General features: G+C 35.6%; 2 protein-coding genes across 2 annotated transcripts in view; both read left to right on the top strand.

The window, feature by feature from the left end:
- The window catches only part of col15a1b (collagen, type XV, alpha 1b), a 46,554-nt gene extending 35,183 nt beyond the window's left edge, over positions 1–11,371 (top strand). The window contains 12 exon segments of the mRNA XM_051128796.1: positions 79–103; positions 205–279; positions 1,081–1,106; positions 4,042–4,131; positions 4,238–4,376; positions 4,554–4,618; positions 4,723–4,851; positions 4,955–5,056; positions 6,567–6,629; positions 6,720–6,917; positions 7,037–7,152; positions 9,567–11,371. Coding sequence (XP_050984753.1) covers positions 79–103; positions 205–279; positions 1,081–1,106; positions 4,042–4,131; positions 4,238–4,376; positions 4,554–4,618; positions 4,723–4,851; positions 4,955–5,056; positions 6,567–6,629; positions 6,720–6,917; positions 7,037–7,152; positions 9,567–9,783 — 1,245 coding nt within the window. The 3' untranslated portion in view covers positions 9,784–11,371.
- Positions 11,372–13,369: 1,998 nt separating this feature from the next.
- tgfbr1a (transforming growth factor, beta receptor 1 a) overlaps positions 13,370–18,043 on the top strand; it is a 50,011-nt gene continuing 45,337 nt past the window's right edge. The window contains exon 1 of the mRNA XM_051130885.1: positions 13,370–13,500. Within this exon, the coding sequence (XP_050986842.1) occupies positions 13,410–13,500 (91 nt within the window). The 5' untranslated portion in view covers positions 13,370–13,409. The remainder of the gene's footprint in view (positions 13,501–18,043) is intronic.

The raw sequence follows: 18,043 nt of genomic DNA, 5'->3' as shown, positions 1-18,043 counted from the left end.
TTCAGACAATATTTTCATCATCACTTGTTCTGTCCAAAATGTTGTCTAATTTTATACAAAAAAATGTTTGTCTTACAGGTCAACAACAACAATTCACAACCAGGTATATCTGGCATATCTTACATATAGCAGCCTTTTCATATATTTGTTTATAATATTTAATATATTATAATATATATTTCATATTTTTCCTGATTGAAACAGGCAATGGAAGAGTGTCATATGGAGTCAAAGGGGACAAGGGTGATGTGGGAAATCCTGGGTTGCCAGGAACTTCAGGTATATAAAAAAAAAGACTTATTTTGTGAAATTAATTATAAACGTATTATTTTTATATACTTGATTAAATTACCTAATTTAATATTGATTTGTAAGATTCTTAATGGTCGCTCTACACTTTTAATTTAGATCGCAATTCTAAAGAAATAAATAAAGTCTTTTTTCTCAGAATTGCGAGTTTATATCTCACAGCTCTAAGAAAAAAAGTCAGAATTGCGAGATACAAACTCGAATTTGTGAGAAAAAAAAGAAATTGCAAAAACAAAAGTCAGAATTACGAGATACAAACTCGCATTTGTGATATAAAAGAATTGCGATTTTTTTTAATCACAATTTTGTGTTTAAATCACGTAATTCTAAGACTTTATCTCACAATTCTGACTTTTTTTCTCAGAATTACGAGTTTGTATCACATTTTTAAAAAATTTTATTCAGTGGCAGAAATGGGTTTCCATATGAATGTAATAGACTCTCTGTAATAGAAAAAAAAGTAATATTTGGTTGCTGGAAAATGGAAAATTGATAGAAATTTTTGTGACAATCTATAGGGATTTAAGTTTAAAAATGTTGTATGTATGTATTGATTTTTTTCTGCAATGTGCCTTGGGACTACAGATTGAAATTAGTCACCCTGGCTAAATCTGGCACATTTTACATCGATTTTATTATTATTTATTAAATTGTTTTATGAATGAATGAATATAAACAAATTTTAAAAAGGAGCATTAAGTGTCTGTATGACACCGGCAGACAGTCCATTCGCCAGACCTCAACAATGATCTTTGTTTTCTTTCTTCACAGTGCCTATGTTTCCTGATGGTTCCGTGGTAAGCACTTTGTCAGTATCTCACATCTGACTTGTGAAAAATATCTTAAGCATTTGTATAGAATATATACGCACACTTAAAGGGGTCATCGGATGCAAAACTCACTTTTACATGTTTGAATGTAAATGTGTATTGGCAGTGTGTGTACACAACCACCCTATAATGATAAAAGAAATATCCCCTTTTTTTAAATCAAGCCATTTTCAGCTTCTTGTCGATGTGACGTCACATCGACAAAGGCCGCTCCCACTATAGTTGATTGACATGACTGTCTTACCTTAGGCCTGCCCTGATTGAGCTGTGAACAGTTTGACTCCGACCGCCATAGTTTCGACTCCAGCGCAGGGGAAGACAAGAATGTCTCTGTTGTTGGATGTAATAACGATCATAGCAGTCATTATTTACATCCGACATCTTAGCCGCTGAAGGCAGAGGATTAACGTTACTTTCGTTTTAGAAGGAAATGCGCCCGGCCGATCTACATAAATGCGTCTATGTTCACGTGAATCATTCGTAATGCAGCTTCACCTACAGCATAAGTTAGTGTAAGGTTTTTTTTGCAGATTTGCAAATCGTTTTTCTTAAAGAAGTCCACTTCCAGAACAACAATTCACATATAATGTACTCACCCCCTTCTCATCCAAGATGTTCATGCCTTTCTTTCTTCAGTCGTAAAGAAATTGTGTTTTTTGAGGAAAACATTTCAGCATTTTTCTCCATATAATGGACTGATATGGTGCCCTGAGTTTGAACTTCCAAAATGCAGTTTAAATGCGTCTTCAAATGATCCCAAATGCGGTTGTAAACGATCCCTGCCGAGGAAGAAGGGTCTTATCTAGCAAAACGATCGGTTATTTTCATTAAAAAATACAATTTAAATGCTTTTTAATCTCAAATGCTCATCTTGTCTTGCTCTCCCTGTGTATTCTGGCTCAAGACAGTTAGGGTATGTCGAAAAACTCCCATCGTATTTTCTCCCTCAAAAATCATTTAAAAATCCTACATCGCTGCAGAAGTTCTGACCCAGTCTTTGCAAAGTGAACATGCAAACACAGTGAAAACAGTGATATAAAACGAAGTTAAGAGAGAAAATATGATCTGAGTTTTTCGACATACCCTAACTGTCTTGAGCCAGAATACACAGAGTTCAGGGAGAGCAAGACAAGACGAGCGTTTGACATTAAAAAGTATATAAATTGTATTATTTTTTTGAAAATAACCAATCATTTTGGTAGATAAGACCCCTTTCTTCAGTTCTTTACGACTGAAGAAAGAAAGACATGGATATCTTGGATGACAAGGGGGTTAATCTGTAAATTGTTGTTTTGGAAGTGGACTTCTCCTTTAAAAATGTGCTAGTTAGCAAGTTTCATGGCTAAACATGTCTAAACATGGCTAAATGCGGTTAAACAGACCGGTTCGTCACCCTACAGAAGAGAGGGGCGGGGTGAGCGGAGCTCATTATCATTTAAAGGAACATGCAATAGAATGGCTCGCTCTGAACAGGGCTGATTTTGACAAGGTAAAAAGGGTGTTTTTACCCTACCACTGAGAAATTTTAACAGAAGTATGTTATAGACTTCTCATTAAGACCCTAAAGAATCATATCAGCTTGTGGAAAATGGGCACCCGATGACCCCTTTAAAACTTCAAATGGACAAACATCTGCACAAACCTTTGGTGTAATGGTGTGTTTATTCCATTAGCATAATTACAACATGATAACTCTGACATTATACTTAGTACTCTGACTTGGATGTGTGCATTTTAATGTTGAATTAATAGCAAAATAAATCTGTGTAATTAAATTGACAAGTCAATATACAAAGTCCATTATTGGAAATAAATACATATGAGATTATGAGATAGCTACTTAACTACTTTTTATTGCTGTGGCCGCTGCTGGGTTGAGTGTTTCCACATTACATTGCAGCAGTCAGTAGGTACTAAATTCAGAGTTTGTACGTTTGTAAGGATGTGAATGCTTTTTACAAGTCAGAATCGTATATTTATGGTAATTCCAACATGCTACGAACACATCTTTTGATAGGGTTTTTAAACTGGGTAGAGAATTTGTGGTAGAAATTCCCCTACACACCTGACTTACATTTACCTGGAGTCTCAACTCTGGCAACGTATCCCCAAAGCATCTCTGGCAACGCTAATAAATTTATACTCCAGGCGTATCTCTAGCAATGCTTATAGAGTCCTTTTTGAACACTATCACTTGGAACTAAGATCTTTACTGTTCGATTTTAGTGCTGTGCATCGGTAACAGACAGACTCATGCACTTGCATATGCTTTAATCATGGGAGGACCTCATACTGTACCAATCACAGACAATCCCCCAAACAAAAAGAATGCAACAGTTTATATAAAACAAGTACATGGCAAAGGTAACATCATGTCATTCTCCTTTAATATGACTGGTTCATGTATGAGGCAAGTTGGCAGTTCCCCTCTGTTACTGGCAAAGCAAGTTTGGTTTTTGATTACCTCAGCTTATTCCCTAAATCGTGAGTTCCTATAGTTATTAATAATTTCAGACAGACGTCTAGCCATCTCATCTTCATCCGTATGCATCATTATTACAACACTACTGAAGGTTACAAAACATTTTTGTTCTCAAAAACATACTGAAAAGTTAGGCTTGCAAGAAAGGAAAATGTTAGTCATCATTTATGCTCAAACGATTTTTTATGATTAATTTAAAAATCATTTATTTTTAATAAATTCCTTCACAGTCCCAGTGACTACAAAGACTTTCAGAAAGACAAAATAGTACAAAAGATGTTCAAAAAAAATAACAGTTATAGTGTTATTCAATTTGACATTATTACTGACATTACTGAGTGATCATAATAACTAGTTTCTTTTTGTTTATGTAATGATTGCCATTGCTGTTGTTGACAATGTCGAGTGTGTGTCTCTAAGGGTGAAAAAGGTGACAATGGCTACAAGGGGCAAAAGGGAGAGAAAGGGGATCCAGGCCTATCAGGGCTGCCTGGGAGGACAGGCCTTGTGGTAAGTCAGCTGAAACAAAAACATGAACTGCGACTGTCTTTTGATACGATTATTTGTAAATGCATTCTCTTACTTCCCAGCCCCGATCTGATGCTTTGTGTTTCAGGGACCTAAAGGGGACTCTGTTGTTGGTCCTCCTGGGGACGCTGGTCCCCCGGGTCCTCCAGGACGGCCTGGCTATGGAAGTCCAGGACCACAGGGGCCACCAGGACCTCCTGGGCCACCAGGTACTCCGTCCGGCTCAGGTAACAATAAATGCTTTTCTTATCATGACTGCAAAAAGTGAACTCCTCCAAACTTTTTAGAAAGTTTGACTAGCTCAAGCGCATTCTTAAACAGAGTCATTCTGAGGCCTTCATCAGGACTTAAAACGTCTTATCAACAACTGCACTGAAATTCTGTTTTGCTTGTTTCTGTCTCAGCTGTGAGCCTCCCTGGACCTCCAGGTCCTCCTGGGCCGCCTGGTGCTCCTGGCCATGGAAACTCTGTAAGTCAGATGGCACAGAACTCAGCAAGCTCATAAAAGGTTAAATGTGGCTTGTTTTTTTTTAATGTTTGTCTGCATTATGACTGATTACTTTACCTTCCCAGGTGAGATCATATGAAAACAGTCAGACCTTGATAAGAGAGACCAGTCAGACTGCAGAAGGGACTCTGGCGTATGTTATAGACAAGAGTGAACTGTTTATCAGGGTACGAGGGGGCTGGAAGAAAGTTGAGGTATCTATTGTTCACTTTTCCCTTAATAACAAGGGTAAATAGAGCACATTTTCTTTGTTGTCTGCTTGTCCAAATGTTTTCTAATATGTGACTGTGTTTTTAGCTAGGAGAGCTAATTCCAGTTCCTCAAGACAGTTCCTCATCTGCTTTGTCACAAGGCCTGAGCAGACCCAGCGACCGCAGTGTGCCTAGAGTTCATAGCCAGGTGCGTCATGCGTCATGCGTCATACATATACAGCAATCCATACAGCATTCTGTGCTATTTTACAATCAGTCATTTTAAAAGGGACATCGGATGCAAAATGTACTTTTACATGGTGTTTGCATATAAATATGTCTTAAACCCTGTGTGGTCACAACCACCCTACAGTGAGAAAAAAACATTCACTCCTGTTTTTCATTCTCAAAATCCTAAACAAGCCGTTTTGATTTTCTGAGCAGTATGATGTCATACTGCTCAGACCCCGCCCACAACTGCTGACGGACTGTCCCGTATTAGCATATTTCCACCCTTAGCCAGTTGTACACTGTTTGTCATTTCAACATCTCATAAGCAATACACGTGTTTTGTAGATGGATGTAAAAGTAAACATAAAAGTCTTTTTCTCCTGACATCAGAGCCACTGAGGACAAAGTGGATTAGTTTTGTTTTTGATGGTAACATACCATGGAGTGAGCAGTAGTTTTTTGGCATTTAAACAGGTAGTTGTTTTTGACAAGGTAAAAAGATGATGTTTTACACGACCACTGAGGAATTTTACCCAAAGTATGTTGCAGACATTTCATGAAGATAATCATACCAACTTGTGGAAAATGGGCATCCGATTCCCCTTGTTACAAGTAAATGTAGGAATCACAACACAGTTTAATGTACAATATAAAAAAATAGTCATTTTAAGATCAGTGTTGTTTAGTATTATTTAGATATTATTGTAGTATTAATTGATGTTTTAAATTAGCTCTTATTTTTTCTGCTTTTATTTTAATTGTAGTTTTTAGTCATTTTATGTATTATATATTATATTTCTTATTTTATCTAATATTTAAATTATATATATACTATTATTATACTTTATTTCAACTTTATTTCATTTACCAAAAATTATTTTAATAGTTTTAATTTTACAGTTAACATTCTATTTAAGATTTCCTAAAGATTAAAGGGATAGTTTACCCAAATATGAAAAATCTGTCATTAATTACTCTCCCTTATGTCGTTCTAAACCCATAAGTTCATCTTCAGAACACAAATTCAAATATTTTTGATGAATTCTGAGAGCTTTCTAACCCTGGACTGTTTTATTGATGTCCTTATTACTTTTCTGGGCCTTGAACATGTCGGTTGCTGTCTATGGAGGATCAGAAAGCAATCGTATTTCATAAAAAATATTTGAATTTGTGTTCTGAAGATGGACGAAGGTCTTACAGCTTTGGAACGACATGAGAGTGAGTAATTAATGACAGAATTTTCACTTTTGGGTGAACTATCCCTTTACATTGTGTTATTAAATTATTTATTAAATTCATTTTTGAAGCAACTAAGTAATTGTTATGGTACAGATACCCCTAGTTTGGTCTTCGAATCATTGCTTGTCTACTACCATATATCGAACCAACTGAACTGTTACAGTATCCTAGAATCAAAGTTTAATTTAACTTCTAACATTGTATAGTGTATCTTAATGATTGATGTGAACATCTGATGTTAACTGCAGGAGTTGAACAGCTTCCTGCCTGACTACCATGTTTTTCCACAGAACGGACACTCAGTGCCAGCGGTAAGGATTGCTTAAACCTTGTTGCATCCTAAATAATTGATATGAAAAGGTGAGCACTTTGATGTGATCTTTGACCTTTGATCTTCTCAGTTGCACCTGGTGGCACTCAATGCCCCATTCTCGGGGGATATGCATGGAATCCGAGGGGCAGATTATCAGTGTTACCAGCAAGCCCGTGCCAGGGGTCTGACATCCACTTATAGAGCTTTCCTCTCCTCTCACCTACAAGACATTTCCAGCATTGTCAAAAAAGGCGACCGCTTCAGCTTGCCAGTGGTGAACCTCAAAGTATGTAAAGGAGTGTGCTTGCGACAGATTTTAATCAAGGGTTTTTGATCAGTGTGTTCTGATTACATGTGGTTTGCCTAAGTTTAGACGCATAAATTTATCTTGTGTTTTCTCTCTAGGGAGATGTGCTTTTCAGCAGCTGGATGGCTATGTTCTCTGGCAACGGGGCTGTTTTTGATCCACTCACACCGATTTATTCCTTTGATGGACGAAATGTCATGACAGATCAGGCTTGGTAAACAGCTTTTTCCTTTTGCTTTACTCAGAGGTCTGTCAAATTATCTGCTAACCTTTTAAATAAGCTTCTATCCACCTTCTTTCTTCAACGTGGAAACAAGAAAATGGGTGAGACTTCCGATTCGTTATCCATTATAGGGAAATAACGAGAAGAATAACAACGTTCAGTAAACAGTAAAACTGTTTGCACTACAAAGCAGTGTGTTCATAATTAAGATAATACATTAAAATAACATTGTAAGACACACCAATTTGCAATATCAAGATGCTAAATGAGCTGTTTTGTACAGCTAAAAATAGCTGGACACAGATGAGATCGGAAGCCTGACCCATAAAATTTACAAATGTGCCCACTCTTACAGGAAAAGGGTGGATATGTTCTAATATTTAATATTTAACACTAAAATATTTTACAGCATTTATTCATTTTAGTCACCCTGTTTTCTGGAAATTAAGTCGCACTGGGTCAAAATTGCATTGTTAAGAAAAAAGTTAAATTGGTGTATAAGTCACATTTTATTGTTACATTCAGAAATAATGTAAAATACTGCTAAATTAAACAATGCACAACTACTGTCAACATTTAATTAAGTCACATTTTTTAAATCCACACAGAAATGATTTCACATTCAGAAATACTGCAAAATATCAGTAAATAAAAAACAAAATGTATACAAATAATATAAACACTACTAACATGTATTAAAGTCAAATGTTTTTATTACATTCAGAAATAATATAAAATACAGATAAAAAAAAAAAAAAAATGTATACAAACATTATAATCAGTGTGGCCAAGTGGGATACTTTTATACTGTTTCTTTAGAAGCAAGTAAAATAAAGTTACTTACATTCTGAAAAATATAAATTTTAACTATGGAAACTTGTTTCTGCCATGTAATAAAAAATAAAAAAAAAGATAATTGCGACTTTTTATCTCACAATTCTGTCTTTTATTCTTGCAATTGCAAGTTTACATCTAACAATTGACTTTTTCTTCTTAGAACTGCCTAATACAAATTTGCAATTCTGACTTTTTTTCTGAGAATTGTGAGATATAAATTGATGAGTAATAAAGTAAGAATTGCGACATATAAACTCCCAGTTCTTACTTTTTTTCCGAAATGTGAGATATAAACTCGCAATTATGACTTTTTTTCAGAATTGTGAAATATAAATTAACAATTGCAATTATAAAAGTTAGAATTCTGAGATATAAACTCACAATGAATTTTGTTCAGAATTGTGAAATATAAATTGACAATTGCAAGTTATAAAATTAGAATTGTGAGATATAAACTCGCAATTATGACTTTTTTTTCAGAATTGTGAAATATAAATTGACAATTGCGAGTTATAAAATCAGAATTGTGAGATATAAACTCGCAATTATGACTTTTTCTCAGAATTGTGAGATATAAACTCACAGTTCTTACTTTTTCTCTGAATTGTGAGATATAAAGTCGCAATTATAACTTTTTTCAGAATTGCGAGATGTAAACTCCCAGTTCTTTCTTTTCCTCAGAATTGCGATATAAACTCGTAATTCTGACTTTTTCTTAGAATTGCGTGATACAAACTCACAATGGCGAGTTATAAAGTCAGAATAGAGGAATATAAACTCACAAGTGTGAGAAGTAAAGTTAGAATTGTGCTATTCTGACTTTTTTTCTCGCAATTGCAATTTTATATCTTGCAATTTTTTCTCAGAATTGTAAAATACTGTAAAATACAATTCTGAAGGGGGACAAAAACTCTCACAATTTTGAGTTTATATCTTACAATTCTAAACTAATAACTCACAATTGTGTGTAATAAAGCCAGAATTGCAAGATAGCAAGACTTGCAATTCTGAAAAAAAGAATCAGAATAAAAAGGACGGTGACTTGTGGCCAAGTATGATGACCCATACTCAGAATTTGTGCTCTGCATTTTACCCAGTCGTGGTATTGAGGGTGGAGAGCGTGCTGGATGTTCATTCCCCCCACTTACAATCCCTGCCAAACCTCAAGAGACTCAAACCTGTGACCTTTGAGTTACCAATCCAGTGCTCTAACCATTAGGCCACAACTGTGAGTTTAGATCCCACAGTTACTTTCTTTCTCAGAAATTGCAATTTTGCAATTCTGAGTTTTGAGTATAAACTGCGAGTTTATGTGATGCAATTCTGAGAAAAAAAGTCATAACTGCAAGTTTATATCTCAGTTTATATTCTGAAAGAAAATCAGATTTGCAAAATGTAACCTCGCAATTGCGGGAACAAAAGTCTGAATTGTGACATTAAAAAAAATAAAATTCTTGAGTGGTGGAAACGGGCTTCCATATTTAACCTTTACAATGATCTAAATGAATATTATTTCTTATATTATGAACAAACATGAATTAATAAATTGTATGTTACCATGACTCAAGGTCTCAGAAGCTGGTCTGGCACGGCTCGAGTACTGCGGGCATCAGGATGACAACTAGCTACTGTGAGGCCTGGCGGACGGGTGACATGGCGGTGACCGGACAAGCATCTCTTCTGCAGACCGGCAGACTGCTGGGGCAGCACACGCGCAGCTGCTCAAACCACTTCATTGTGCTTTGCATTGAGAACAGCTACATCCAGAACCCTGGACGGAACTAGAAAGCTGACAATTTTAAAGTAAAGTAAGGCAGATGTAGGGAGCAGCAGTAGCTGGACTGCTGGAGGAAATATTCAATCTACTCTTTTATTAGGGAGAGAGCTCCTGTGAGAAGTTACAAGCCAGGGAAAATGGCACTGCAATCATGTTTCACTTCTTCTCTGAGCATGATGTAAATATGTATAAATCACCCACTGTTACTTTTCAATCAGCGACCCTCCGACTTTTATTAGAATACCAAAGAATACCTCAGTCAGACATCAACATTAAGAGTAGATCCATCGCATGAATTCACCACATTACTCTGTGCCTTCTCAGATGACATTAGCCCCTCCTCACAATGACTAATATAGAGTTTTTGTGTGTGTGTATAATGTATTAACTACATTTTGGAATTTGGAAACCACAAACGTTAATAGATAAAAGGTGCTTCTTTTTAATCAGATGAAATGGCAACGTTTAGACATCAGTATAGGGACATACTATATTCATATGAGGGAGTTTTGGAAGTTGTTTAAATGCACTGTATTAATAATTTCTCATTTTTTTCACACCCATGAAGCCTCTTTCCGTGAACTTGCCTTTAAACTAGTATTTAAATATGTCTAATTTATAATGGAAAAGCACATAAAACTAAAACAAGTACATACTTTAAATGGCATTTCAAACGTTGACAGTGGCCACAACCACATTATAACCTCACTGTTTAATCTTTCTATGACATATTTAGAAAGACAAACTAGAAAGTAAGTAACAGTTGTTTTTTTATCTACTAGATGTCAGATATGAGTATGAAACAATAATAGACAGAATTCCCATTTTCTTTTCCATATTTGAATGGTGCTCAGTGAATAAATGTTTTGTTTTATAAGTGTGCTTGTCTTTGGTTGTTGTGGTTTAGACACACACACACACTCATGTTGTGTTTCCATGTTTTATGGAGACATTCCATAGGCGTAATGGTTTTTATACTGTACAAACCGTATTTTCTATCGCCCAACACCTACCCTATACCTAAACCTAGCCCGCACAGGAGACTGTGCACACTTTTACTTCTTCAAAGAAACTCATTCTGCATGATTTATAAGTCTGTTTCCTCATGGGGACCTAAAAATGTCCCCACAAGGTCAAAATTTACTGGTATTACTATCCTTGTGGGGACATTTGGTCCCCATAGCATGATAAATACCAGGTACACACACACACCCACATTTAGAAGGGTTTAGAAACAATGTATCTTATTATATACCTTATTTTTGCCATTAGACTGGACAGGCCATTTGTAAATTTTAATGGGTCTGGCTTCCGGTATCATCTGCGTACAGTTATAGCTATACAAAACAGCTCGTTTATATTAGTTCAGTGCATTATCTGAATTTTGAACAGCAAACAGTTTTACCTTTTACTGAACGCTGTTATTCTTCTCGTTATTTCCTAATGAACCGAAAGTCTCGCCCATAACCTTGTGAACCCCGTGTTGAAGAATAAGGTGATTACATTATGGGTACATTATTTTATTTTATTTTATTTTTTTTAAAGTTCAAACCTGTCTCTTCTTAAGGTAAATGGAACTCTGCACACCATTCAAACGTTTTGGGCCTGTAAGAATTTTTCAATGTTTTTTAAATAAATCTCTCATGTTCACAAGGCTGTATCTGATCAAAAATACAGTAGGAATGTGAAATATTATTACGCTTCAAAATATGAATTACACAAAATATGAATTACACTTTCTATTTTAATATATTTTAAAATGTAAAATATTCGTGTGTTGACAAAGATGTATTTTCAGCAGCCATTACTCCAGTCTTCAGGGTCACATGATCTGTCACGAATTATTCTAATGTCGCATTTTTTTTTTTTTGGCGGATTCTTTGATGAATAGAATGTTCAAAAGAACATTTTTTGTAACGTATGTCTCTACTGAAACGTTCGATTAATTTGCATTTTTGCCGAATAAATGTATTAATTTCTTTCACAAATAAAATCTTACTAACCCCAAATTTTTGGTATATACTAGGTCACAAGGGGGCAGAGTGGAGACGCTTAAAGCAGGATACGTGGTTAAAGAAAAAAAAACCTAAATGTATAATGTGACCTTAATATTAGAGCAAAGATTGGCACGAATAATATTTATGTTACTGTTTGCAAAGCTCAACCTCACTGATTATATAAAAAAGTTTTAACCTAGTCTTAATAATCAGTCATCCCTGGCCTCATTCTTTTGCATCACACAATACCTGTGTTTTCTACATCGGCAGCACAGACTAGTTGTATTCCGAGCAATTCTGAACAAATAGAAATGCCCCGTCAGCTTGATTCAGATGGTTCAATCCTACTCTGACCAACAGGAAAGAGAAGTTTGCTGCAGTGCACTAACTGCAGATAATAGCTTCTCATCAATCTCTGCCTTCAGGCTGTGTGTCTGGCCTGGTTCATTTCACTCTGAGGACATCATTCTTTCATTTCTGGCCATATACAGACTCATTATCTTTTCAGTAATTATTCAAAACCTTTTGTTTTTCAATAATATTCCTGCCAGGGCAGCACATAAGTTGAATCTAAATCAGCACATGTACAGTATCACAAAAAACAACAACAACAAAAACGTGCTCGTCTTGCCTTGCAGTCCTTGAACTCTGTGTATTCTGCCTCAAGACAGTTAGGGTATGTTGAAAAACTCAGACCGTATTTTCTCCCTCAACTTCAAAAATCATTTCAAAATCATCCCACATCACTGCAGAAGTACCAAACCAGTCTTTGCAAAGTGAACATGCAAAGAAGATCAAACACCCTTAACAAAAAAGGTAAAACAGCAATATAAGACGAATTTGAAGTTGAGGGAGAACATGAGATGGGAGTTTGTCGACATACCCTAACTGTCATGAACCGGAAAAAACAGAGTTCAGGCAGAGTACGACAGTCGAGCGTTTGGCATTAAAAAGTATATAAATTGTATCATTTTTATTAAAATAACCGATCGTTACGCTAGATAAGACCCTTCTTCCTCGGCTGGGATCGTTTACAACCACATCTGGGATCGTTTGAAGCCACATTTAAACTGCATTTCGTAAGTTCAAAATCGGGGCACCATATCAGTCCATTATATGGGGAAAAATGCTGAAATGTTTTCCTCAAAAAACAATTTCTTTACGACTTAAGAAAGAAAGACATGAACATCGTGGATGACAAGGGCACTAAAGCACTAAATTATTATTATTATTATTATTGCTGCATTTATTATTTATTACATTACAATGTTTCTTGATACATTTTGAGACCAGTGGAAACCAAAAAACCATCTTAGGCTGTTTTTGTTGTTGTTGTTTTTCAGCTGTCTGTAAAATTACTGCCATTACGATTAGCTTGACTAAAATACCTTACTATTTCAAGACCCTGATTATAAGAACAGCCTTTGGGATGATTAGCTTAATTTCCAAACATTCACAGGACAGATTCGCAGTAGTTTAGAGGCGCAGCTGAACTCACCGGCTAAACTGAGGGAGGGAACGCGTGAACAATGTGGGCGGGGCATAGTTCTCCGCCTTGACCAATCAGAACGCTCTTTTTCTCGAAGCGAAGACGCGACTACTTGAGTGTGTGAGAAAAAACTGACCAGTCCTAAAGAATGAATTCTACCACGATGGACGTGGGAACATTACTTAGGCGCTCCTTACTGCTGGCTTTACTCGTGTTCACGGTGACCCAGGAGGCACAAGGTAAGTCGCGGGACTGCAACACTTCGTAGTTTCCTCTCGTCTTCATTTCTCAAGTTTTTTTCGCTCGTGTTTCCTTTTTTTCAGAATACTACCTAGGGGTGTTCAAATATGGCGCAGGTCATAGGAAGCTGCGCTGGCATGAGTGTTTAGTGATTTTCGTGCCGTAACATCGGTCACATCCACAACAGTTAGCGAGAGTGTGCGTTTATCGGACGGGGAGATGGAGTGGCTCTCGCATGCGATCGGAGCACCGCGCGAGGTTTGGATAGCGCGAGCCAGTATTTATTTACCATACTTCAAAGCTCCTGTTAATTTATAACAACCTCTAGATCAAATGTTCAGTCATCTGAAACTGTTGGAGAGATTTGCTTTCATGAGCGAGCTTGAGCAGCAGTTCACCTTCAGCCAGTTTCCATTTCTCGTCTGTTCCACACGTGTTTTGTGGTGATAGACGTTTTTGCTTTCATAATATGACATTTAAAAACTCCCTGTCGACTCATTTATCAATTGTAATGGTTTTAAGATTCTTAATAATTCCAGTACGCACGAGTGACATCAAAGTCTTCATTTAAATGCATCTGTCATCAAGTTATGTGGACTGACAGGAAACCTGTTTTACATGTTTACGTGAGTTGTAATAACAGATCGGACTATTTCTGTACGTTACAAATATCATAGGCTATTCTTAACAGACGGTACAGAACACCAGATCTGGATAGCTGATATCTTCTATCCATTATTTTTAGTTAAGTACGTTTAATGTGATTGAACCTCTATGGATGCAACAGTTTGTTTGATCAGAGGCGTTTTCTCTTGTTTCACAACAGTACACAGGCACTACATTGTTACAGCTGCCCTGTGTTACAAATGACACTTAATGCATTACGTTAAAAACTTTACAGCAATGATTTTGCGTACAACACATCACATTCGAATGGTTTTGTGATAAATCACGAGATAACATTACGAGGCTTGCAGTATTGTGACTGGTCGCTTTAATGCAGCGACATTCCTTTACACAAACAAATGCCTTTTACATGCATGTTGTTGTTTTCACTCATTCAAGGCATTCGGGTTTTTCGTTTAATGTCATGTCAACACAAGCAGAAATAACAACAGTTATTGCTTCATTCAACTATCAAGCCAAAGAACAATGGGAAACAGTACATTAGAATTTAATAAAAGGTGAGAATTAACCTAAGAGATGAATGGGGAAATAAAAGAAAAGGGTACACAAACGATGATGAAAACATATTAATAAAGAATGTCAAACATGGTACATGTTGTAGATGTTTTAAATGCTTTCTTATTAGTAGACACTGAGATTGTACCTTAATACAAATTCTTGCATAATGACGTTTTATATTGTGTATTTACATTTGTCTAAATAAACAATGTAATGTAAAACATCCCAAAAATCTTAAAGGTTCATATGTTTTTTTGGTTTACTTGTGCGATGTACGTGTAGCTGGTATGACGTCGATTCACACACTCTTATAGGCAGACAAAAAACATTCTATATTTACTCCAGCGCTTACTTTCTTTACTGAGCTTTCTCTGAAACAAAGATTTATTGTTGATTATACTGTCTGACCCTGAAAAGATCAGAAAGAAAATAGTTTTGATTTGTGTTCGCTCAGCTGTGTGAACTGTGGTTTTGTTTTACAAGTAGTGTTTGTCCTTCATCTGAATCTTTTACTTGTTTTTTTGATGATTTTATAGATGTTTTTGTTTTTGGGTAGATTTGCACAGACTGAAAGTCAAAAACAGAAGAAATGGATCCTCTTTTGTGGTAGTGTCACCTGACCTTTAACTTAGCAGCTAAATCTAAAGAAACTGGTAAATATTACCAAACATACTTTTATAATGACACCTTAACAGAGCTGGGTAGTAACGGATCACATATCATCTGGATTATCCAAAAATGAAGTACTTTTAATTAGATTATATCACATTTTAAAATATTTGTCATCAGACTACAGTTACATTTTATGGATTACATGATTACACATTATTTACACAATAGCAATAAATAATTCCCCTTTTTTACCTTTTACATTTTTCTTTCTAAAATAGCCTATACATCTTTTATACATTCAACAAGTCTTCAAGTTTTGACATTCACACAAAAAACAATCACTAGACACAGCATTTGAGCACTGATTCACAAAAATCATTTCAGATTTAAGAAGTGTTTCAGCACTGCATCAACTAATGATGAACACATTCATTTTTTATTTGAATGATCACTCTGTAGGTGATTTAACTATGTATTTCTATGTCTTTGGAAGTTTTATGTCTTTCAAACACATTAAAATGCACAAATCAATATATTAAATCAATCTAATAAACAGGTTAGGTCAGAAGTAATCTGAAAAGTAATCCAAAAGTAGTCTGATTATATTACCTAAAATGTGTAATGGATTACGTTACTAACTACAATTTTTGTCATGTGATTTGGAATTAGTAACAGGTTATTAAGTAATCTACCCAGCTCAGTAATTCAATAATAAGGATATTGGTACTTTTTATTGGCTGACATTACTGAATTACTTTCTTTGTTGATTAAATCTTAATTTAACATAGATTATCTAACATTTAATTAATCTTTAAAAACACTCATAATTTAATAGCAGTGTTCAATGCCATCTTTAGCAAATATTAAAATTAATATGCATTTTTTTATCCTGTAGCTACATAATCTTGTGTTAAATAAAAATTTATTTAGACAAAATAGTATAGACTTTACTTTAATTTAGGGACCAATTCTCACTGACTAGTTGCTTATTAGCATGCATATTACTACCATATTGACTGTTTATTAAAACGTATAGAGCCTTATTCTGCATGACCATATTTTAAATCCACAAATTAGTTTAGTTATTAAATTCATAGTTATTAGAGAATAGATTCATATGAGAATTTGACTGCAAACTAATGTGTAAACTAGAATTTTAATAACGGTCATTTATCAGTTATTGACTGCACCATGGAAATATCATATCAGAATTTTGATACTGGTACATATGCTTATAAAATGTCAACTGCACATATTTTGGCCTCTCTTTTCTGAGTTGTACGTCCGTGTGATAAAAAAAGTACTAAAGTTTGTGTCTACTGACGTATGTGTCTTGTGTAATCATCATAAAGTACATGCTGGACCACATTACATCACACACATCTAAGGATTTGAGTTTGTGAGAGACCCAGTTTAGAAAGCTGCATTCATACCTGCTCTGGAAAATTATGTTCTATGTACACTGATGTAACAAGTAATGAATTTCAAAAAGTCTCCCCTTAAAGGAGAACTCCATTTCCAGAACAACAATTTACAAATAATTTACTCACCCCCTTGTCATCCAAGATGTTCATGTCTTTCTGTCTTCAGTCGTGAAGAAATTATGCTTTCTGAGGAAAGCATTTCAGGATTTTTCTCTATATAATGGACTTCATTGGTGCCCCGATTTTGAACTTTCAAAATGTAGTTTAAATGCAAAGGGCTCTAAACGATCCCAGCTGAGGAAGAAGGGTCTTATCTAGCGAAATGAGTGGTCATTTTTTTCAGAAAATATTTTTTACAAATATTTTTAAGGCACAAAAGCTTTTGTAGCACAGGCTCTGGGATGCGTGTTCACGACGCTACGTACTATTGAATCACGTCAAAAGGTCATGCGGAACTACAGACCCAGTGTTTACAAAGCGAACGCGCAAAGACTAAGAAAGTGCAAGTAAGTTTGTAAACGCTGTTTACAAACAAAAAGGTACAACAATGTTCTCCTCTCAAGTTGTAGGAGAAAATAAGATGGAGTTTTTTGCCATACTCAGTACACAGACGATGAACTTACATGCGATTCGTAGTAGTGATGGGAAGTTCGGATCATTTTACCGACTCAGACCTTTGAGTCTCGTTCAGCAAAATGAACAAATCTTTTTTCGAGTCATTTTGCTCATTTTAGCAAAATATAATTAACACATCTACTGCTTACACAAACGTTGATTACACTACAAGACAAAACTATAATGCTATAAGAAACAGAAAATATTAATTTGTTGTTTACCAGGGTCTTTAGTCTATGATTAGCTCACCTTAACTCTTATCTGACAAGTTTTCGGGTTTGAGTCGTTCGTTCATCACGTGACAGCCCCATAAGATGAACGAACGACTCAAAAAACCCGAAGACTCGAAACAGGTGAACTAATTCTAGTACAGAACCTAATGGGATGTTGCGCATGGGCGAGTGAACAAATCACTCCCCGAGACGACTTGTTCTTCTTGAGTCACAATAAAGATTCGTTCAAAAAGAAAGAATTGTTCAAGAACGACCCATTACTAATTCGTAGCATCGTGGACGCGCATCCCAGAGCCTGTGCTACATAAGCTTTTGTGCTTAAAAAGTATATTTTTATTTTTCAAAAAAATGGCAGATCGTTTTGCTAGATAAGACCCTTCATCATCGGCTGGGATCGTTTAGAACCATTTGAAGCTGCATTTAAACTACATTTTGGAAGTTCAAAATCGGGGCACCAGTGAAGTCCATTATAT

This window comes from Labeo rohita, chromosome 2, assembly GCF_022985175.1.
Source record: "Labeo rohita strain BAU-BD-2019 chromosome 2, IGBB_LRoh.1.0, whole genome shotgun sequence".
Lineage (NCBI taxonomy): Eukaryota > Metazoa > Chordata > Actinopteri > Cypriniformes > Cyprinidae > Labeo > Labeo rohita.
The sequence above is the reverse complement of the archived record's forward strand: the minus strand, read 5'-3'. Positions and strand labels throughout refer to the sequence as shown.